At 37.4% G+C, this 23,821-nt stretch overlaps 1 protein-coding gene across 1 annotated transcript; it reads right to left on the bottom strand.

Annotated features, from left to right (window-relative positions):
- Nucleotides 1–17,161: 17,161 nt before the first annotated feature.
- On the bottom strand, nt 17,162–21,640 carry LOC149219407 (cytokinin dehydrogenase 7-like). The gene is made up of 5 exons (XM_089382587.1): nt 20,562–21,640; nt 20,253–20,380; nt 18,695–18,970; nt 18,328–18,590; nt 17,162–17,793 (listed from the first exon to the last, which is right to left on the bottom strand). Exons 1-5 carry the CDS (start codon nt 21,196–21,198, stop codon nt 17,469–17,471), a joined length of 1,629 nt encoding a protein of 542 aa, XP_089238713.1. The 5' UTR covers nt 21,199–21,640; the 3' UTR covers nt 17,162–17,468.
- Between the last annotated feature and the right edge of the window lie 2,181 nt (nt 21,641–23,821).

Genomic DNA, 23,821 nt, shown 5'->3' with positions numbered 1-23,821 from the left:
GCCGAGGACTTTAACACTGAAACCTTGTATTTCCTTGTTACAGTCAGCGAGGAAAGAAGATTTTTTTTTTGAATAGTCCACTGAATGAGTTACAATGTGAATGCAGATAGAGGCTTGAAAAAGAACTTGAATTGGTTTTAGAATGGTGCCTTGAAATTTTGCTGCTTTTGCTTTCCGTGACGTAGCTCTGCTTCCTAGCTTGCAGAGAGAATATCCAACGCGCCGAAGTGCCGGATCATCCCAAGAATCACTGTGTTTTCTTTTTGAAATGTCTGTCAGAGTGTTATATAGTGTTCAAGAATGCCAAGAGTGGTAAATTGGCCTTGAATAGGTCCTCGTGAACTCCCTAGAACCTACCCAGATGCAGCAGTGAGTTCCAATGACGAACAGAGATCGAAAATGCCATGGTTGCATTCTGAATTTTCCCTTGTGGATGAGTCCGCGTTTCCTAACAGCAACCAGCTCAAAATGGTACGGTCCCAATGTCTGGAGAATCTAAATCAGCGAAATGCTCAAAGGAGCAGAGGCCCAGAGAACTCCAAAATTAAGGAATGCTGCAGTTCGATTCAACATAGTTTACTAACTGAGATCTCCTGCTCCTAAGAGAGCCTAGGTTGGCTGCCAAGTCCGCCTATGAGTTTAACTATCTCAGAACATGATATAAGGAGATTTTGTGGAACTTGGGCAACAGTAGTCTGATTTTTTTGAGGATGGGGGCTAGCTGCACCTGAGAAGGGATCTTTTTTTGGAGAGACAAAATGGGGATAACTTGGCCCAGTTTCTTAGCAGGTCCTGAATATTTCCTGGAAGCTCTATTTTGTCAGGTCCTAACATTAGGACACCCTTCCAAACTTCTTGAGAAAAGGGGCACAATAAGAACAATTGGTTAGCCATTTCTTCATCCAATGCACAAAGAGGTCACCTGGAGGGACCTTCCATTCCACGCTTCCTCAGGTTATCTCTAGTGAGGATACTTTTATGTGCCGGAGTCCAGCAAAAGAACTCAATTTTGGGGAGAGTGGGAAAATACCAAATAAATTTCCATTGAGTTGGCTCTGGGGGGACGCTAGGGACAACCATCATATTTTTGTAACTTTCTGCTGCTGAGTAAGAGCCTGAAAGAGAACCCCACCCTCTTTTGTCCTTAGAAGAGGCCATTAAGGGAGATTTTCCTTGGAGAAAATCCAACAATAAATTGGCTTCAACATCCAACCAATGAGGGACCTCCCCCAAATTCAAACCATCCCATAGACTTTCTGCATCATTTGTCCAATTGGATATGTCCCAAAGGGTTTCCAGATTGCTAGCCTGAAGCCAAGCTCTGATACTTTCTAGTTCTGCCATCTGATTCAAGGGCTGATCTCCAAGAATAGGTGTCCATCTCATGCTATCAAAAACAAGGCTCCCTATGAAATGTGGTATGGCCACATTCCTTCAGTGAGGCATCTTAGGGTTTTTGGTTCCTCCTATTATGCCTTGATACCTAAGGAACAAATAAAAAAAACTTAGTGCAAGGAGTCACAAATGTATCTTCTTTGGACACTCATACCTCCAAAGAATACCATCTCTATGATAAAGTGAATAAGAAGTTTATAATATCTAGAGATGTGATCTTTCTTGAGTCTTCCAAGATTGACAATGTTGTTGAGTGGCAGCGTAATTGTTTGGATAGATTTGAACATGCAAAGTATTTTCAAGAGTTTTATAGTGAGATTCTACATCTCCTTCTCTTAGCTCTATACTTTCTATGAAGAGCCTTGAATAAATCAGGTTGAAGGAAATTCCTTCCCCTGCTTTGTCAGGAAAGAGCTAGGAGACTACTGGCAGCAGGTAGCCAAATCTGACAAGTAGTGAGGGTACATGTAAGATACAAAGCAAGGATTAATGCAAAGGAGTGTACTGACTATATACATAACATCAAACATATTTCATTCCACTTAGGATTCCTTGCATCATGCCTGGTTAGTCATAAGATCATGTTGGTCACAACCTCCGTAGCTTAAATAAACAAATGGTAATACTCTTCATCTTCTAAGTTATGTAATAAACAAGTGAAAGGGAGCAAGACATTAAGAGGAAACACATGGAATGACTTTCAGTTCTTTCAACCATGCATGTCATTGAAGACAGAATGATTCGACAATGATAAGAAACATTTTAAGCTACACTAAGAGGTGTATTTCAAAAGATGTGCTTTGTTCTCCATACATAGCCTCCAAAGGGTTATGCATTAGATGGATTCTTCATGCGGTACTGATATTCTCTCATACCTTCGGTTTCTCGGTCTTCTTATTTTTCTCCCTAGCTCCTTGAGAGTCATCTATCATGTCATCATTCTTCATGGCCCCTGAGAGACATAATTGTGTAGTTTCAACGGGCAATGACTGTTGCTGGAGTAGCATCATTAATATAGTTGGTTTACACTTGGCACCACTGCACTAGGTGTTTGCTTGCTATTTTTTGCTCTTTCTCTCCTATCATCACTGTTTACTCCTTAAGGTCATCATTGTCTTGACATCATTGTACCCCCTAGGCATTTTTCACAAAGAATTTGAGGCCTTCACCCTCAGTTTCTATTAGGACATATTACTCCTCCTCGTCAAATTAAAGTACATCTTCTGAGTCCTCCATTGAGTCCTCATTTTGACTCTAGTTCTACTGATTCTTCCAATTCTTCCTTTCATTCCGCATCTTCTCAATGTTATACCATCACCATGTCAAGCACCAATGCGGGTGTGGGAAACCAAGGCGGTAACCCAAGTACTAACTAGGGTAACCCCATGAGCGTAACCTTCACTAATATGGGCACTCCTACTCCATTGTCTCCTTTTATGGCTAGTTTGAGTCTCCCTAATTCAGCCAACTCATCAACGACCCCATTCTTCATGACCCAAATTGGCCAGTTATGCCTACGAAGATTCCTTCTGACATCCCCAATTTTGAAGGTAATACTAGAGAAGATCCCACAAATCATGTTCACTCATTCCATATGTGGTGTTCATCCAATTCCATCATATAAGACTCCATTTGTCTTCGCCTTTTCTACTGCACTCTTACTGGAGCTACTGCTAAGTGGTATGTCGATCAAACCAGATCCACTCATTCCACTTTTGTGACTCTTGCCAAAGATTTTATAGCCTATTTCAAGTTACCTTTCTGTTATGACACCAGTAACAAAATTTTCACTTCTTTTCGTCAAACTTTTTCCATTGGCCTATTTGATCATGTTCAAGAATGACATAGAAGGAGGAGCATATGTAAAGCTCCTGAATTCTAAGACTGTGTCTATATGGATTGGTACCTTAAATATCTTTTTTCCCCCACTGCTAAAGAATTCAATTCTCACTTCTCTTAAGCTGAGGAATATTGAAACCTTTTCTATAAAGAAATAAGTTTTTTCTCTTTAGAAAACATACAGTTTGAGATTAAAAAACTTGTAAAGGGAAAATTTAAGAACATCAAAAGCTACCAAACAAAAATCTAAAAAATTGCTTTGCATGTCCTTTTTTATTTAACAATCAAGCAAGACTTCCCTAAACCCTGGAATCAAAGCTTTATTATACCTACTTTTAAAAGTGGGGATTGTAGAAATTAATGTGCAAATTCTAACTGCTCATGAAATTTTCTAAATCATAAGACTAGAAGCTACTCTACTGATCTGCAGAAGTAAATTCATGATCGAGAACTCATATCATCAACACGCATCAAGATTCAACACACATACACAAAGATTTATCTAAGGAAAAGCAACTTGCCCTGAGAGACAAACAGTTCCCCATCTCCTTTCCATACTCCCAACCCAAGGAGAATACACACGATAGTTGTGAGTTGTGTCTGTGTACCTGTTGAAGGCTCGAAATTCTTTGCCTCAACATTATAAGGGAGACCACCTAGCCGGGAACTTAAAGCAACTCATTTTCCATTGAAATGGTGGTTCTAACTGGTTAAACTTGGTCTAATTACCTTCTTTCTATCGCTAATGGCTTAAAGTATGCCTTTTAATTACTAATAGAGAAGAGACGTCAGATCAACGCTCTTACTGATCACACAAGAAAGTGATCCTTAAGCTGATTTGGGGCTCAGCCAAGCCACACCTAAATTTTTCCCCTTTGATAAGAGGACTTCTAGGAATGTAGAATTAAATCTAAATGCAAGCAAAATGAAAGAAATCCTAAGCCTATCTATAGCAAGTCCCGATAGTGATCTGTAACAGCTCTTCGAATGGCTTCCTGAGTCCTTTGTCTATCACCTTCTGCATCTATGGTGGAGCTAACATTATTCCTTATCTTTCTGGTTGTTGTTTGCTTGTGAAACAAAAATGAGTTCTTGTCACCCCCTTGTAACAATAATTGTCTCGACTTGAGCCTCCATTTTGTTTCCTCTTCTCTGTTAACTTGGTATAGCTGTAAGTAGAGTTCATTTTCTTGTTGTTTATTCTCTTGGGAAAGGCCATTATCCTCTATTGATCTTTGGATACTCTCCAGATTGTTCTTAATTTCTTTTTTTACCTTCTCTGGTTGTTGATACTTTGTTTTAGCCCATTCTTTGATGGCTTGTTTTGTTTTCCATATTTTTGTTTCCCAAATGAATCCGGGAAAGCCTTCCACAGGTTGGATCTAAGAGCTGTAAACAATTCCTGCAACTGATAGTATATCATTCCAGAGAGAACTGTATCTAAATGGAATGGGCCCAAGTGGCCTATGATTTTCCAGCATTAGAGTTATTGGGAAGTGGTCGGAGGCAGAGCACGTTAGAATGTTAGCATATCTGATGGAGAAAGCAGAGAGAAGTGTAATATTGATGAGAATTCTGTCCAACCACTCCATGATGTTACCAGCACCCATCCTGTGGTTGTTCCAGGTGTTGCATCGGTTTTTTGGAGGGACATCCATAAGATCAGGCTCCTGCATGATATTTTCCAACTGTATTCTATATGGATCAGGCATAAAACTTCCTCCCCTTTTCTCATTGGCATGGAGGATTAAATTAAAGTCACCTCCTAGAATAATGTTAGTGTTCTCTTCTGCGTCCAGACTATATTTTAGATCATGCCAATAACTATCCTTGTCTCTGCAGTGATTCGGCACATAGATGTTGTAGATGATAATGGCTTGCTGATCTGCTTTATTTTCCAGAGTTGTTTTGATCCAGTGTTGATTTATTGTTTCCGAAATACAGTTCCATATACCTTGATTCCAAATTGTTGATGTTCCTCCTGAGGCTCCTCTTGCCTCACTAATGCTTCCTCTATACTGTCTCTGCTGCTCAATGACTTTATTCATTTCCTTGTGGTTTTTTGTTTTGTTTCTTGTAAAATAATAGTTCCTGGCATCTCAGAAATGATAAGATCCCTTAGGGCTGCTACCTTAGAGGGGTGCCCAAGTCCCCTGATGTTCCAAGATTTCATCATTGGATATGCGGTATGCGGGGAGGTGCTCGCCCCCCTTGGTCCTTGCTGATTGTTTTTTTGTCATCCTACCCCAGGATATATGTTTCTATGGGTGTCTGCGTTCTCATTGCTATGTCCTTTTGTGCGTTCTCATGCCTGTGCTGCTTAGCAGATTTCTTGCCTGGGCCAGGTTTCTTGGAGGGTTCACTAGAACCCCCGTGATCTTTAGATGAGCTTCTGGTGATTCTGTTGAGGGGAGGATCAAGAAGAGGCTAAGAGGAAATAGTAAGAGGCAATGAGGATTCGATAGTTTCTTGGCGTTGGCTTTTAGGGAGAGGGGGCTCCCGGGGATCAGGAGGAGAGTGGGGGGATGAGGGGTCTTCTTCCTCCAAAGATTCGAAGGGGTTTGATGTAGAGGGTAATGGCTGAGTCAAGAGGGGAGGGGAGGAGAAGGATGCAGCTTGGATTTCTAGGGGAGGCTTTGGTTTTGGGCCAGACTATTTGGGGTTTTCTTTTTTTTTTTTTACTTTTTCCCATGTGTCTTCACTGGCTTCAACATTTTCATTCATTTAATTTTCTTTTAGTTTACTACACCTATTAGCAGAATGCTCATATTCATGGCATACCTTACATTTGAACGGGATTTGTTCGTAGTCTAGCTGCTGAATATGGGTCCATTGGTCCACTTTGATCTTGATTTCTTTCGGAAGGGCCTTTCCTAAGTTGGATGGATTGTTTATCTCAGATACATTGAGATTGGTTAAATTTAGCTTATCAGGTTCATGAGGGTTGGAGAGGGAGGGGAAATAGAGATGGGAAGCTTAACAGTCTCTCAGAAGGAAAATATATGCCTGCATGTAAAGGTAAAGGGACTTATTGATACGGGCTTTATTGACTCTTTATCTAACTATGACTATGACTTGACCCTATTGGGTTTATTACATAAATGAAGGGGTTAGGGTTGGACCCTAACATGTAGGGTCAAATCATTAACTAATATGTATAGAGTTATACATAAAATCCACCCCTAAGAATCATCCTTTCATATTTGAAAGTATTTTTCTCGAAAACCCTGTGACATCCCCAACTATGGTTCTCTCGTAAAAGACATTGTATACATGTTTACAAAAATTAAATATTAAAAAAGGATCTGAGTAAAGGACATAGATTAAAGAGCTGAGAGGGGGTTGCTTTCTTGGGATGTCAATGGGTTTCTTGTGTAGAACTATAAATTATTTTTGGTACACTCATTAAACAGATAGTTGGTGAGCCTTAATGGACTAGTCAAAAAATTAATTTGGGTTGGAAGGAAGTAGGCAGACCACGTTTCCTTGAGAAACATTTACAAGGAAAGAAGAACTAAATTAATGAAGTTGTTTCTGCTAGTAGCAATGAAAAAAATCAATCCCAACACAGAAGAGAAGATAACAGATAAATGAGAGGGGTTCAATCTCATTTTTTAGATACACCCTCTCTCATTCAATCTGGAAGAGACAGAATTATCCACTCACTCGTTCAACATATAAGATTCAAAATTGAACAAGAAAAGGGAGGAATGGCAATAAACTATGTTTTTGGTTTGAAATATTGGTGAACAGGTGGTGAGGAACAATGCCTCTCGAGTCCCTGTAAAGCCAAAGGATGGAGATGAATTTCTTTGGATTCCCTCAGTGGTGTAGATGGAGGATTGTGTCCTTCGATTCCTATATGGAAATACTCTCAAAACTTCCTGCTATTGATTTACATTGGGCTCTGGATTCCCTTAAGTGAGTGGAACCACTATGTTTTGTTTAAGGGTGGATATTTACTCTCAAGATTCCCTTGGTATGTTTTGAGTGAAGGTATTGGACATTTCAAATCCCTGTGTTTCCATTTGATTGCTGAGTGGCTGGTGGGTGTAGGGAAGGTCTTCTAGAGTCCCTATTTCAACTGAAAGTTGGTGTTTTATCCTTGAACCAAGCCCCTGATTCTCTAAAATCTAGCTCAAGGATGATAGTTGCAAGTGACCTTAGCTATAATTGGCTAAGGTTGGGTGGAGAGTCCCCATCCCAAACTCAATTTCCCAAAGCATCATGTGATAAGTGCTCTTATGCATTGCAATGCCATTAATCATGTGTTACACTCTTGGATTGAAATCAAATGTATATGAGAAATGAATATGTATTGTGTTCTAGACTGAATGGTACTCATGATTGTGCTGAACAGGGTATACTTCTTCTATAATTTAAATTATTATACCTTTGAAATATGTGACAGTACCATTTCTAAAGATGACTAATTAACCTGCTAAGAAAAAGGTTAAAGAACTGGAAATAGTACCTATACAACTGAACCAGATTATCACATAATAAACAATAAAATGGTGCACAGAGTAAAGGCATATAAATTTCCCATAAGAACCAAATTCTACCATCATAATATTTAGTATACAAATCCTTTTATTACAGAATAATAGTTACGTCGAAGACAAATTGTTGACATGGTCTTTGCATACATATAAATGGATGTACATGGATTTATGAGGCATGAGTTGATGCCAAGGATGTCATCCTCTTTAAAACATATTAATTGTCGACGTTAGATTAGAGGCTCTTGTAGCCTTGCATTTTCAATAGTCATGGAGGTCTTCACCAAGCTTCATAGTGCTTCTAGTTATGGAATTACAACCCTGAGGGTATGCCTTGGCCCATAGATCATTGGGGAGTGTTGATCTCCTCAAGCCCCTTTTCGTATTTTACAACTTCAGTGGGCTTTGGAAGATAAGTTTGATCGTAAGCTCAGGAGGGGTAGAACTAGTAAGGGATAACGACCCATAGAGGCCATGAAAAAATGTTGGTGTGGATGTCCTAGATTGCAGAACCTATGAAACAAATGAAAAAATGAACCCATGCTTAAAGGGCCAGGTTGGCGCAGAGAATTGCAACAAAGTGGACCAACATATAAATTAATTAGACATGTTGATTCCCTTTGTAGGAGGAAAGACCTAGACATGGAGGATTCTAATTAGCACGCTCATATCACACCATATTATGATTGGGGAAGGGAAGGGTGACTTTACCAAAACAGGCACCCTAGACCATCCCTCATGGACCAATCAGTGGCAGGGTGGGCGAAGATAAGGCCCACAACCCACATGTTGCAACACCCCTCCCTTGTGACATCACCGGGAAGGGAAGTGAGGGTGGAACAATTCTCTTGATCCATTGGATCTGATCGAGGAGACGAGGGCTGCTCAATGTGGGGGGTAGATCCATGAGCTTGAACCCTGATTGCACTGATCCCTGCTAGAATTATCGGTCGTTCAAGTTGCATCGACACAACACATGGAACAAGGCATCGATGAACAAGAACTGTCAAATTAGCGGGGAGATAGTTGGTAGTGAATAGTGACGTGATGTGAAAAGTGATGTGACAATCATAAATATTATTTATATGTTGATAAATAAATGTTTAGATAAATACACACACACACACACACACACCCATTTTCCTATGCAAAAATAAAATAATGAATACTATCAAACCAATATCCCACTCCTCTAGTTGAACCAGAGGGGTTGGATTTTCTGTAACAACCTGCTCCACTGGAGAAAAGGGTAGGATGGGGTTGCATAAGTGGTATTAGAACATCCAGGTTCAACACTTGGACTGGATCATTATGAGCAAGTGATGATTTTTAGAAATTACCTAAGCGAGATGTTAGGTGTTAAAAGATAGTCTAAATAAATTAATAACATACCTAAATGGGAATTATTCACTATGTGACATGTTGGAACAACAAAAAGTTTAGCAATCAACATGACTAAACATATTTCTAGTTGTAATAAATTATGAATTTGGCTAGCCTGCAAACGTTTGATGGTAAATTGGTATAGTTATGTGCTAATATGGTTATTTTGTTGTAGGTATATTGTTATGGAAACTCTATAAGGGTAGGAACCTATATATAATTGGTTATTTTATTTTAATGATTATGTACTAACAACTTAAATTAATTGAATTGTAATTGATGCATGTGAGATATTGAACATCACGAGTATGTTAATTTGGTTTCCTTGTTACAGCAGGGATTACCATGGCAACTCCATGAGCATCAAATTCATGGCCATAACTATGTATTTATTTATCTATTTTCATTGTCTAATAGCATGTGTGATTGAAAACACATCATAAGTAGCATAAGACAAAGCCAAAGTAGAATTGAGGACTGGAATGGTCTAGTATAGTTCTTAGTAGTCTCATTATGGAAGTGAAGAGGTCAGGGTCAATGAAGAGGAAATATCAGTTAACCAAGGGGCAGGGATTCACTCTTTAGATTTGATGGATACCCTAAGAAGCCTAAGAGCTAAAGTTAGAAGCTTTAAGGAAGATAATAAGAGGCTAGTGGGAGCTGAAGAGAAGTAAGCTAAGATAAATGCAGTCATTATGAAAAGTCTTTTAGATTTGCAGAGCTAGAGGCAATCCGAGATGAGGGTCAGTTATAGAGATAGAAGGAGCCCTCAGATATGAGAGGAGTATACCAATGAGGCATATGGTGGAAGTTATAGGAAGAGGATTAAGCCTGAAAGCTAGGACACCTTGAAGGGAGATGCACCAATGAGCACCCCAAGAGGAGGAGCCAACATTGATGTGCATCATGCTAAAAAACCATCTAGTTCTACTACTAGGAGGAACTATCATTGTTCTAATCATCACCATCATCATCATCATCCATGAAGAAAGGAAAATGATTACACACCTAAGGAGTTTAAGAAAGCCAAGCCACTCACATTTGATGGGGATATGACGAAGGTGGAGGATGAAAAATCTTGGTTGTTGGACGTGAAGAAGTTTTTTAGAATACATAACTATTCTAAAAATATGAAAGCTAGAGTTGCCACCTACAACTTGAATGGAAAAACAAATATATGGTGGGAAGATCTGAAGAATGTTAGAGCGATTGTTGAGAGGGAGTTGACTTGGACAAAATTTGAAAAGTTATTCACAAAGCAATATCTTTCTGAACACTATTATGATGGAAATGAAAATTAAGGAGTTCTATGAACTCAAGATGGGGCCATTATTAGATCAGGAATACATCACAAAGTTCATATGGCTATTGAGGTATGTACCATATCTCAATCATGAGAAAGCAAAGATTCAAAGGTTCATTAGTGGCTTTCATGTGGCATTCAAAGATAAAATTAAGTTTCTGGAACCACTAAATTTGAAGGATGCCCTAAAAACGCTGAAGCACTATTATGAGCAAGAAAAATGTAGGCCAGAGATCGAGGGAAAATGGTAGGAAAAGGACAATGCCAGAAATAAGAGAAATTAGCCCAAGAAAAACTCAAAAGATAGGGAAGGTAAGCAACCAACCCTTGTAAACCAATTTCAACAAAAAATATAACGTTGTTGTTAAGGAAAATGTGCAACAACTAGCACTACAGTAGACCAAGTTTGAGGGATGAGAGCCACTAAAATGTTGGATTTTTGGTGAACATCATAGAAGAAGGGATTATCCACATCAACAAAATGTTGGCCCAAAGATCTATAGTGCTCAAGAAGCTTGAACAATAGGTGATATAGCTCAGAACATGCCGAGAGTTTATGTAGTAGTGGACAACTACCAAGCAGACTAGTAGACATCCATTATTAAGAGGGAAGGTAAGTTGCATGACCAAGTTATTTCCATTTTAGTTGATATAGTTTCTAGTTATAGTTATGTCAACCTAAATATTGTTTGTATATGAAATCTACTTAGGGAATTGAATGAATATCCATGGTTGGTTCAGTTAGTAACTAGAACAAAAAGGAAAATTTGTCATTGGGTAAGGTCATGTGTATTTGAGCCTAGTGGCATGCCTATGAAATCTCACTTGAATGTATTTCCATTGGTTGCATATGGTGTACTATTGGGCACAGACTGATTACCGCCATGCCCAAAGATGACACATTCTATGTAAAGATTAAAGCACAAACATAGGTTTGATCTAAAGTGGTCATTGTATTAAATATAAAGTTTTGTCTTAAAATATTTTTGTCTCAAAATGCTTTTGTCTTAAATATAAAGTTTTGTCTTAAACTAATTTTGTCTTAAATTGTTTTTGTCTTAAAATAATTTTGTCTTAAACTATTTTTGTCTTTAAATTTTTGTCTCAAACTACTTTTGTCTTAAATATAAAGTTTTGTCTCAAAATATTTTCATCTTAAACTATTTTTGTTTTATATATAAAGTTTTGTCTTAAAATATTTTTGTCTCGAACTACTTTTGTCTTAAAATACTTTTGTCTTAAACTATTTTTGTCTTAAACATAACGTTTTGTCTTAAAATATTTTTGTCTCAACCTATTTTTGTCTTAAAACTTAAATTTGAGACAAATCAATTAATATTAATTTTTAATGTAAAATAAAAAATGAGTTTTTGAGACAAAAGACTTTTTTTGAGACAAAAGATTTGTTTTGTCTCAAAAAAATGTCTCAAAAATGCCCTTGGTGTAGTAGTGAAATGGTAAAGCACCTGGGCCTAATGGATTTACCATCGACTTTTACAAAGCTTGTTGGGAGATAGACAAAATAGAAGTATGGGAAGCAGTGGAGGATTCATGACACTCCTCTTCAATCATCAAGTCCCTCAATTCTACTTTCCTTGCTCTTATTCCAAAGGAGGAGGAAGCCAACACACCCTCAATGTTTCATCCGATTGTGCTATGCAATGTCCTGTACAAGATTATTTCCAAAGTCATAGCCAATAGAATGAAACCCATTCTTCCAGGTATAATTTTGGAAGAACAATCAGGTTATGTAGAGGGGAGAAAGATTTTGGACAATATCTTACTAGCACAAGAGATGATTCACACACTTCAAATGCAGAAGAAAGTAGGTATGATGATGCAGCTAGACCTATCAAAGACTTATGATAAGGTAAACTCACACTATATAGAAACTATTTTGGAAACCTTCGGTTTTGCTAAAAAATGGTTATTTTGGATCCTAGCTTTAGTCAAATCCACAAGATTTTCAATAGTGGTTAATGGAGCCCCAACATCCCAGTTCTCTCCTTCACGTGGTTTGAAGTAGGGTGATCCCTTATCCCCCTTACTTTTCATGATTTTAATCGAAGGCATAAGTAGACTAATTAGAAAAGCTAAAGAGGAAGGAATAATTGAAGGACTTCAACCCTTGCCATTAAATCCGACAACTACTCATCAATAGTTTGTAGATGATACAATGTTGCATGGCACTCCCTCAGTTAAAGAATCTGTGGGGTACAAAAGTATTCTCAGTCTCTTCAACAAAGCTTCAGGTATGGAGCTTAATCTCTCTAAATCCTCTATCTTCTTTTTTAATACACACCTAGAGAATCAGAAAATTATTTCTACCATCCTAGGCTTCAAAAGATGTAACCTCCCATTGAGATACCCTGGCGTTCTGCTGACTAACAAGCCCTGGCAGAAATCACACTAGGAAAAGGTTTTAGCTAGCCCAGAAAAAGATGTCATCATTGGACACATAGAGCCCTTAACTTCACAGGTCAACTGGTAATCACCAAAGCAGTCCTCGAGGCCATTCCATAATACATGCTCTCCATTTTGCCAGCTCCCAAGGGAGCTCTACAAAAGATAAGGATCAACCAAAGGGCTTTTCTCTGGTCGGGTAATTCAGAGAACAAGAAATGGTTTCTAATGGCATGGGATAAGCTTTGCAAACCAAAACATCTGGGAGGGCTGAACCTGCAGGATACATTCATAGTTAACCATGCCTGTTGATAAAAATTATGGTGTAGGCGGCTAAAGGAACCCAAATTACCATGGGCCAAACATTGGAAAGCAAAGTATGCTCCAAATAACAGACTGCAGAACTTAATCGGAATGCAAGAAACTCTAGAAGGATCTCCAATTTGGAACTCGGTGAGAACTAACTGGCATATAATTCAGGAGCAGAGTTTTTGGGAAATTTGAGATGGAAAGACAACCCTTTTCTAGGAAGATGCGTGGCAACAACTCCCTAAGCTGGAAAGCCCTGCTTTCTTAGATATCCAAAGAAGAAACCAGGAGCTAGGAAGAACTACAGTGAATCAATACTGGAAGCCTAATGAAGAGAGCCAGGCATGGAGAACTTAGATATTCAATGAGATAGAACCCATGGTAGAAGAAAAAAATAGTTTAAAGAAACTGTGAACAAAGCTGGCCAAAAGAAGTATAAGGAAAGTAGGGGATAATGACCAATTACACTGGGGAAAGCTTGAAGGGGGCAACTTCACACTCAAAGAAGCAAGAACATATATAGAAGGCATTGATCATGAAGAAAAATTCAATTGGCACAACAAAGTATGGGACGCCAAATTATGGCCGAAGATTAAAACGTTCCTCTGGCTCCTGATGCACTGAAAAATGCTGACATGGGAGAATCTCTAGAAGAAAGGATTCATTGGTCCCTCTCACTACCCCATGTGTGGAATTGAAGAGGAAACCATGAATCACCTCCTCAATACCTGTGAATGGGCAGACAGCCTATGGAATTGGGCAGAAACCATTCTTAAAAGGACAGATAGGGTAAGGAATTCAATACAAGAAACAATAGAGAATTGGAGAGGTAATTTCTCCAATACCCAATTCGTTAATACAATAAGGAAACTTATCCCAAGGTTTATAGCATGGATAATTTGGAAAGAAAGAAATAGGTGAGTATTCCTACATGAAACAAGATACATAAATCACACAAAGGAAACAATTTTTCAAAATATCAAGAAAATAGTTCTCTCTAAAGGGAGAATGGAACAGGACAAGAACATCTCAATTTTGTACTTATAGATTATAAAAGCTTTTGACATTAACATGGGAACCTTCACGTCTTCATCAAATCATCAACAAGAAATAAATACCAATGTAAATATCTGGATCCCTTCGCCAATAGGCTTCCTCAAACCCAATTTTGAGAGAGCCTCTAGGGGTAATCCGAGACCGACACGCATTGGGGGTGTTCTCAAGGAGAGCAAACGGGAAATTCAGCATATTTATAGTCAATCACTAGGTGAAGGGACTAATCGCGAAATGGAATTTGCAGCGCTTAAGCAAGGTTTGAGAATTATCAAAAGAATGAAAGCTAGAGCCACCGTGGTAGAAGGGGATTCTCAACTGGCTATCACGTCAGCAAGGAGAATGTATATAGGAGCTAAACACAGTAAATTTATGAGGCACCGAAGGCTTGCCAAGGTAACATAATTCATTACTGAACACCTATCATGCCTGGAAGGATTAATCCTTCATGCAGTCAGACGAAAGGCAAATTCAGTGGCAGATCATTTAGCAAATTACGAAATTGATAATCCCTCAGCCCACTTGGACACCTGTTGGCAGGAAATCACATGCACAGAGCTGAGGAATGGATGCACTCTTCTTTCAAGGCAAGACATTATTTAACGAAAGAGGTGGAGAAGGGGTATGAAGAATTTCCCCAACTTAAGAGAATGATTTCAACCAATCAAGAGAATATTAGGATAAGTGGATGGCAGGCTGAGGAAGTACAAGAGAGGAAGTGGAAATTAATTCACAAGAACAAAGGGCTAGTACCAAGGAGCACAACAAACAAAAAATATGGGCAACGCTGGCATCAAATCACAAAGGGAGACATTTGGCATTCCACAAATTGGCTCAAGTCTGGCAGAGTTAATAATAAGGATTTGTATTATAAACAGAAATGTAGGGATCGGAGCAGCAGTTATTATCATTGGACATGCACTCATCAAAAGGGGAAGTGGGAAGCCTTAGGGCTTTCAAGGTTTCCTACCACTATAACTACGACTTTCCATCACAAGGGTAATGCACTTCTCTCCCACAACACTCAGCATAGGTTCAATAGTATTCTCCGAAAGATTAAAATTTCAATTCTCAGCCATAGAAGCATGGCGCGTGAGGGCAGCCGTAATGCTTCAGCGAGCAAAGACCTTTAGAGGGCTCGGGACTCCTATGATACACGAACCTCCATTAAGGAAAAACAAAAGATTAAGGAGCTTGAAGTGATTGTGGTAGAGGGGGAAGAGCATCTGAGGGAGAAAGATTTTGAGAAAGAGGTGGATTGGATTCACGATCCCAGAACGAAAACCACTCAGGTGACCTAGTTTGTGCGTACTGAAGCGAAGATGTGGAGAATGAAGACTATGTTAGCAAAGGCACTTAGTATGCAAGGGGAATACACTAATCAAGTTCATAAGCTATCTCCGTTATCACCACGGAACACATGGTGAAACTAGACGCCCTGGATTTCAAGCTTAGTGCTCTGGTGCAGCAAGTCGACATTCTCTCCCAAAAAATGAGTGTTTTAATCAGTCTTCTCAGGCACACTATTTGCCAGGATTCCTCAGTTGCGAGGGAGGGTGTGGAGGAGGCTACACAAACCGGTCAAGGGAAACGTACATCTCAGCACACACCTCTGCCTAGTAATTCGACTACTTCAGCCAACCCGGGTGTCACTACAGAAGATTATGTCATCCTCAAGCTGTAATGGCTTGTTTCAACAGCTTGAGTCTGCTTTTGTTGTTTAAAACTTGTTTTATCTCTGTTTTCAAGGTTATGGGTCACTTTTCTGTTTTTACTTGTTTCTGTCTCTGATGTCCATCTGGTTTGTTTTCTATCTATATCTCGAGTCGCTGGAAAGGGCACACTATTTTGAAGGCCCCAACCGTGCTCTATGCTACCCTGCATGGTATCCCTTGGGGTCTTTTGATAGAATTTTAGTGGCTCATAAGCACTGTAATTGGGCAAGAATGTTTCTCTTTAGTCTGTACGAGTAGAACTTTTTGTACTCTATGTATTCTATAAATTAATACAAAATGCAAACTTACAAAAAACAAATATTTATGAATAATAGTTGGAAATGCACTTTTTAAAAATGCTTCCTCATTCTTTATATTGCAATAACACATTTAGTAACCACTGTTGTACAGATACCCTCATAAACCTTTTTCTTAAACCTTAAAATCAAATCTATAATTTCAAGTATGGTTTCTATAATTATGTTCCACTTGCAACCATATGCATTTTGAATTTTACTAAAAATTAAAATAAATGTTTAACAATGATATTCTACACTTTTTTATAAGTAATTAAAAATATAGATTCTCTATTATAAGAAATTTGGTGAGACACTATAAAAATTAGTCTTAAAAGTAATCTAAACATGTTATAAATTGGATTTTATTAAATTATATTTTTCTGATTATTTTTGTCACATCTAATTAAAAAATTTAAAAATATATTGAGCTCGTAGCTATCAAATTGTGATGCTTGCATAAACTTTCTACACTAAAAAAAGATTTGTGTCAGCATTTATACATTGAAACATTATAATTTAATGAAAGAATATATAAAAAAAGATTTGTGTCAGCATTTATACATTGAAACATTATAATTTAATGAAAGAATATATCACCCAATTTCATTATTAAAATTCAAATCGTATATTGTTTAGGATTTTCATTAATTTTGTAAAACACTTATTAGTATTAAACCAAATCTACAGTTTAGTTGTATTTAGTTAAATCTTGAAATTTTGGCTTTAGGTTTTTATACTAGAGTATGGCATGATAACTTTGATATCTCTATCTCTTTTCATTAACCTCACTTTATTTCTCTTTAACATAACAAGTTATGATTCTCGGATTATCTTGATGTCCTTTCTTTCCATTTCCATGATCACGAATGGCCTTTTCATTTGTTTGGAAGATACGTGAAACCCATTTCTTTAAGCTGATATTTTATCTCAGTTTTAGCTTAAAACCAGCGTCGTATAGAAATGGTGAAAGCCACCGCTTAGGGGCATTATGGTTTTTAATACATTGAAAAGCAAAAGCAAAAGCAAATGGAAGTTACACAATAATTTCATAAAAGTAAATGCGGGTGCTTTCAGATTAAATATAAGTTTCTCCACCGTGTTTAACAAAAACATCTCCAACAAAATAAAATCTCCTCTGTACGCTTGGAAAACTCACAGACACTACACTTCTCCATGACGGTCCAAGATATTTGAGTCGTGGACAACCTTAACTCCATTAAAATTATGGGTGGTATCAGGTATGTAGACAGGAGCAGCGATATTACCATTAGTCAATGTGTACTGAGGATCTGGAAAATATGTTTTGGCCTGGAGCAAGAATCGCTCGAGGATCGAACATGCGTTTTCTCTCCACGAATTGGTCCCACTTCCAACCGAAATGTCTCTTCCACTCTCCATTCGTCTTGTAATGAGGAAGATACTGCTTGATCTCAATGCCCGCTGTTTCGCATAATCCTAGAATCTCCTCGTTCTGCGCAAGCATGCTCTCCATAGAATTAGGGCCTCCTGGATTTGGTGGAAGAAAACGTAGAAGTCCCACCAGGTAGAAGATCTCCTCATCGGGCAATGCAGTAGACATACGACAATCCCACCTGCGACACCTATCTTTTGTAAGATGTATGAGAAAAAACAATCCTCACATTAAGATTAAGTAGTATATAAGGTAGGGGTAGTTTAATTGGTGATAGCCTTGATGTATGAAAAAATAATTCTAAAATTAAGTAGTATATAAGGTAGTTTAATGGATGATAGCTTTGTTATGAAATAATATATAAATAGTGATTTTCTTCATTAAATTTTATAAGAAAACTAATGGTAACAATTTTTAGGGTATCTTTATCTTGATTGCCTCCAAATATTAGGGAATCTGACGGACACTGGCTCTGTGGGCAATCATATTTGGAATCTGACGGACACTGGCTCTGTGGGCAATCATATTTGGAATCTGACGGACACTGGCTCTGTGGGCAATCTAGATAAACTCAGGGCAATTTTTAAGAACACAAGGTAAAAGAGATGTTTTGGAAAAATAATCATAACAAATCAATCACAAAGTAAAAGAGAGATGTTTAGGAAAGAATCATAAGAAATCAATCACAAGGTAAAAGAGAGATATGCATATTTACTTGTTTCTGTTCAGAGGATATAGGAGCATGGGTCCTCCAACGCCATGTTTAAGAATCCCTTTGAAGATCAAGTTGTCAAAACGCGCGATTTGAGACTTTGGTACGAAGAGATTCAACCAGGGATGAGGAGCATCCCACATTCCAGTGGCTCTGGCCAGGATCTCTTCTCTATATACACGGTTAAGAAAATCGAAATATGATACGTCGATGCTGTAATTCAAACCTCTCATGAATCTCAATGGAGCCAACATTCTCTCGATTTTCTGAAAACATTTTTTGCAAATGAGACCCAGCGGTTGTATGTTGTACTGCCACATAAATTAAAATCAAGCTTTTAGTGACGATTTTATATTTCATCTAATCAAACCTTATCCAGTGCAGAGACATCCGTGGTATTGTTATAATATAAGGCCACCTCGAGGCAATACAGAACTGGGCCTGAATTCGGAGGGATGAGCGATGGGTCGAGGGAGGCGTCAGAGGATAGCGCGAGTGAAGGCCAGCCGTTAATGGGATCTTTACTGTTCGCTACCACCAAGCCCTCTAGATAATCAAAAGCTTGGTCCTTTGTAATTGAAATGAGAAATTCTTGGTCGCGTGAAAATTGCTCGAAGTCCGAGTAAAAGAGCCTTATCCATCTCGCCTGCAATGCTTTTTGATCAGATGGCGCGGATGCACTAGTAACCGGAGAAAAAATAGTAACTAACTGCAATCTGAGTAATGGCAATTTCCAAGAAAAGAAAATAATATGCACGCCGCGTGAATATCAGAAACCTACGTCATACTGCAACGCAAGTCTGCATAATTTTTTTAACTGTGGTTCACTGTACCAATTTGGTTTTATCTTTGTCCACAGACCATATTTACTTACTATTCAGAGTAACCAAGCTAGATAAAAAGTTGTTTATAGTGCGATGTTTCTGAAATTTGGTAAAAAAATTTTGAGTAAAATCTTGATTTGTGTTATTTAAATTAGGTTTTTAACTGTATATATGGATTCAGTCTCTTGAAAAACCCCAAAAGCAATTTTATTGTGCATGTTTACCCATTAAACTTGTGATTTCAATGAATTCTTGCCAAAGTTTAAAAAATTACCATTTTTTTCTAAAAAAACATACTAAACATAACTCTGTAAATTAATTGTGTTAGATAATTAAACATGTTATGACATGAAATTGGAACCCAAGTGAGAAGAAAAACAACATACTATCCAACCCTACACTGTATACCTTTGTTTTTGGGCAAAATTAACGTCAATACATGAACTATTTTTTTTACATTTTTTCAACTTAATTTTAATTAAAAATATGATTTATAGAAATTTTGGATTTAAGTTATTTAATATTTAGAATTGGAGCGCTCTACCATTTTTTGGAAGCTTCAACCTAAGTGGGGAGGAAGAGAACAGGCTGTCCCCAGCTTACGTACTGTATAGCTATTCCAAGGGCAAAATTAACCTGCCGACTTAACCTTTTTTGGAAGCTTCAACCTAATTGGGGAGGAAGAGAACAGGCTGTCCCCAGCTTACGTACTGTATAGCTATTCCAAGGGCAAAATTAACCTGCCGAGTTAACCTTAATGTATGAAAGTGTTTTGCCATTTTTTCATCTTAATTTTAATTAAAATTTGCTTTTATAAAATTTTGAATTTAAATGGTTTAATATGAAGAATTAGAGAGCTCCACCAATTTTATATATTTAAAAAAGTATTTTAGAAAATGAAAAAATGCAATTTCACTTAATTGTGTTATTAATATCTGGTTCTATCTGGTTCATAAAAGAAAAGATATTTTTCCTATTAGTTAGATTAAGTAGGACTTAAAATATAATAAAAATTTGAAAATTTTATAAAACTATATTTTATAAAAATCATTTCTCCTATTAATTAAGAAAAAAAAATATAACCGAAAAGCAAAAAGTGAATACCATATGTGGAGCGCTTTCAAGGACGATCCTCGCTTTGGTGATGATGCCGAATTGGCCCAACCCACCTAACACCCCATAGAAAAGTTCCTCATGCTGCCCTGGAGAGCAGGTTATTACTTCTCCATTTCCTGCATTAGTTTTAACGAGTACAAATTAAAACCAGTCTAAAACTATTCCTACAAGTGTCTAAATCATCAAAAACAAACTTGCTTCAAATTTATACAAGAGTTCCAGCACAATTAATAATGGTTGTTGTAACGCATCTCTGAATAAAATTGCAGGTGAAGCAGATGGGACATCAATGGATACCTGTAACGACTTCCAGCTGCAACACGTTACTTATTTGTGGCCCAAAACGAAAAGCTTGGCCACTAACACCACCATTAGAAAGTGTCCCACCAACAGAAAGAAAGAGGTAATCTGTCCATGAACGGGGAGTCATCCCCTCTCTGAGAGTTTCCTTAAGCACATCCACCCATAATTCCCCTGCATACACGTCAACATAAGCTTGAGTCTCCTCATCATCTCCCATTCCATGGAAAACATGAATTCCTTTCATGCAGGCAGACATCATGTCAATCACTATTCCATTCAAGGCCTGAGCTTGTCCATTGATTGAATGCCCATTTCCTCTAGCTGCCACTGTGAGGTGATCAGACATAGCTGCTGTTCTTACAGCTCTAACTATATCATCCACAGATGCAGGACAAACAATGGCAGCTGCCTCGTGGTGGTAAATGCCTCCAAAATCACGGGCTGCTCTTGCAGTTTCATCAATGGAGATGGAATCGTTAAAGGGTAGCCAAACCAGAGATTGACAATCCTTCTGAGATAGAGCCAAGGAAAATGGAATATTGTAATCATTTTCTTCACAGTTGAATGTTGTTCTCATCTCCATGTTGAGAACAAGCATCATCAAAATCAGGATTTTCATTGTAAAATCCATGATAATATCCCTCTCAACTTCCACACCCTCAATTTGTATTATAACTTAATTGCTTTCACTCTCAACTGTAACTGCATACATACCCTATCTGGCAATAGCAGTCCCTAGTCCTTACAAATATTTATTATCTAATCTCAACCGTCATGTCCATAAAGGCAAATTTTAGACAACAAAACAATATTCCCCACTCTACGCTCCCCTCAGGTTCAGTGAAGGAAAGAGAGGAATTGTCTGCTTTGGCCAACATGCCTGGTTTTATAACCAGGCCTGTTACTCTTCTGTGCATGGAAGACCAGAATAGTGACTTTCTTTTGAAGGGAGATCACACAATCTAAATCTAAGGGCTTCCCTTTAACTCGCAACTTTCGGTTAAATTGCGGTCCGGTGGATACCACCAGCTGGTTGGGTTTGTTGCACATAGGAGATTAGGGTGTTGAAATCCCATCCATTCGATTTTTCACCACACAAAAATCAAATTAAATCATTGTTTATTCTTGTAGAACATACTTATGTATTCAGCACATGATTGCTGACGCGATCGAAACCCTAACCAGAGGTACGTTGAATCATCGTCGTGTTCAGCCTGACTAGTCTGGCGGTTGGCCGTAGTTTAATTATTGGGCGGTTGGTCGTAGTTTAATTATTTTATGTTTTAAAGTTGGTAGTAGTTTAATTATTTTATGTTTTAAAGGTTTTTGGTATATTTTTGTTGGGTTAAATTTGTCATTGATAGTATCAGTTTAACTCATGAAGTTTGAATTCTAATAAGTTTAAATAAATAAATAAAATTAATTTGGAAAAAAATCTACAATAACATTTTAAAGGTTTTCATTTTTAGGTTATTTTTTTGTAATTTATTTTGAATTAAAAACTATACTTATTACTTTTCTCCAAAACTTCTGTCTATTGCAAAACTTAAATCTAAAATATTATTTTGATTTAAAAATTTATTTAAAATCTTTAATAATAAATACAAACATATTTTAAAAATATGTAAAATTTTAGAAAATCAGTGACTTTTTTTAAAATTAGCACCTATTACATATTAACAGTGATCTATTTTTTCCTTATGCCTGGAGTCCATCCCATTACTATGGATTTGAGTAAATACTTCCATTCTGTTATTAATGAAACAAGCAAAATAAATGCAAGTCCCATCACCATCTCCAGAATTTTGGTGTTTGGAATCGATTTGCAACAGTGCCGCTCGTGTTCAAATCTATGGAGGCTTAGACCATACACCCATAGTGTAGGAGGAAACAAGAAAAATAAATGCAAGTCCCATCACCATCTACGTCCTTTCAAGTTTTCGTGTTTGAAATCGATTTGCAGGAGTCCCACCAGTGTTATGTATTCTGCCAAACATGGTAACTAGGGTTTAAATCAGTTTAGTTTTTTTTTAATTCTAAATTTACTAAACACAAAGAGGGATCAAATTTCTTTTCTTTTTAAGAGTGGTTTGCATTTCAAGAGATTTAATCCTTCTTGACGGATCAAAAATTAAGCTAAATCTAGACTAATTTAATTATTAATTATAATTATAAATATTAATTAGATATACTTATAGACTAAATGACAATTTTCATGACCATTTTTCTGGTTAATTTTAACCAAAATCTGACAGAGATTTTTAAAAACTTGAGTTTAAATTGTTTAATTTGCATAATTGAAGTACCACATTGTAGTGCCCCATGGGTTTATGCAGCACCACTTTCGAACAGGTTTTCAAAGATGTTGAATCCATTTATGCATTCAAAAATGTATTTTGAATATAACAAAAAATTCTTGAAATTGTATTACCAGATTTTAGTGAATTCCCATGACAAAGGCTATTTTGTCTATAAATTGAATTGAACTCCTGTGTGTATATAGATATATAATTTTGACCAGTTATAATGTTGAAAATAACGTTACAAAACATTACAAGTCTCTATCATGTTAAACTGAAACCACAATTTGAAATACATTTTACACCATAAAAAAATTTATTTGACAAAATCCCACCCAAAACAAAAATTGTTTGGCCAATTCGACCCCCAAACAAAAAAATCCAGAATAGTTTGAGAACGCTGTTTTATTTTTTTTGGCGTTGTAAATATTCGAGGGAGTACTCGGTTAACAAAAATTGTTTGGCCCAATTCCACCCAAAACTACAAAATCCAGAACAGTTAGACAACGCTGTTTTATTTTTTTTCGGTGTTGTAAATACTGAAGGGAGTACTAGCGAAGTGATCGTGAGGTTGACTCTCGATGGTGTTTTGTGGCTCTTAGGTGTATAAAGCTGGCTGAAGAAACATGGCAAGTACCGTGATCTTGACCCAAGGAAAGCTCAAAAGATGGGGGAGATTGTGTGTACGAGATTATGGTCGGTGTAAATCTAATTGTGCGAGCGAGACCTTATATATTGTGGGGCCTGCTCACACGTTGATGATGTTGAGATGGCTTAATAATTTGTCAAAAAGCAGGAGACAGGTAGATCTCAAAATATCACAAAATTCGGTAGACCAGGACATATGATACAAAGGGCATTTAAGAGAGGGACCGAATTCATACATACAAGGAAAGGGAAGTAAGGATTTTAATAATTATTATTAATAATCTAAAGGGAAGTAAAAGTATGTGA

This window comes from Pinus tabuliformis, chromosome Q, assembly GCF_031772625.1.
Source record: "Pinus tabuliformis cultivar Carrire ecotype Pingquan chromosome Q, CPIR1, whole genome shotgun sequence".
Classification (NCBI taxonomy): Eukaryota; Viridiplantae; Streptophyta; class Pinopsida; order Pinales; family Pinaceae; genus Pinus; species Pinus tabuliformis.
This window is presented reverse-complemented; position numbering and strand designations above follow the sequence as displayed.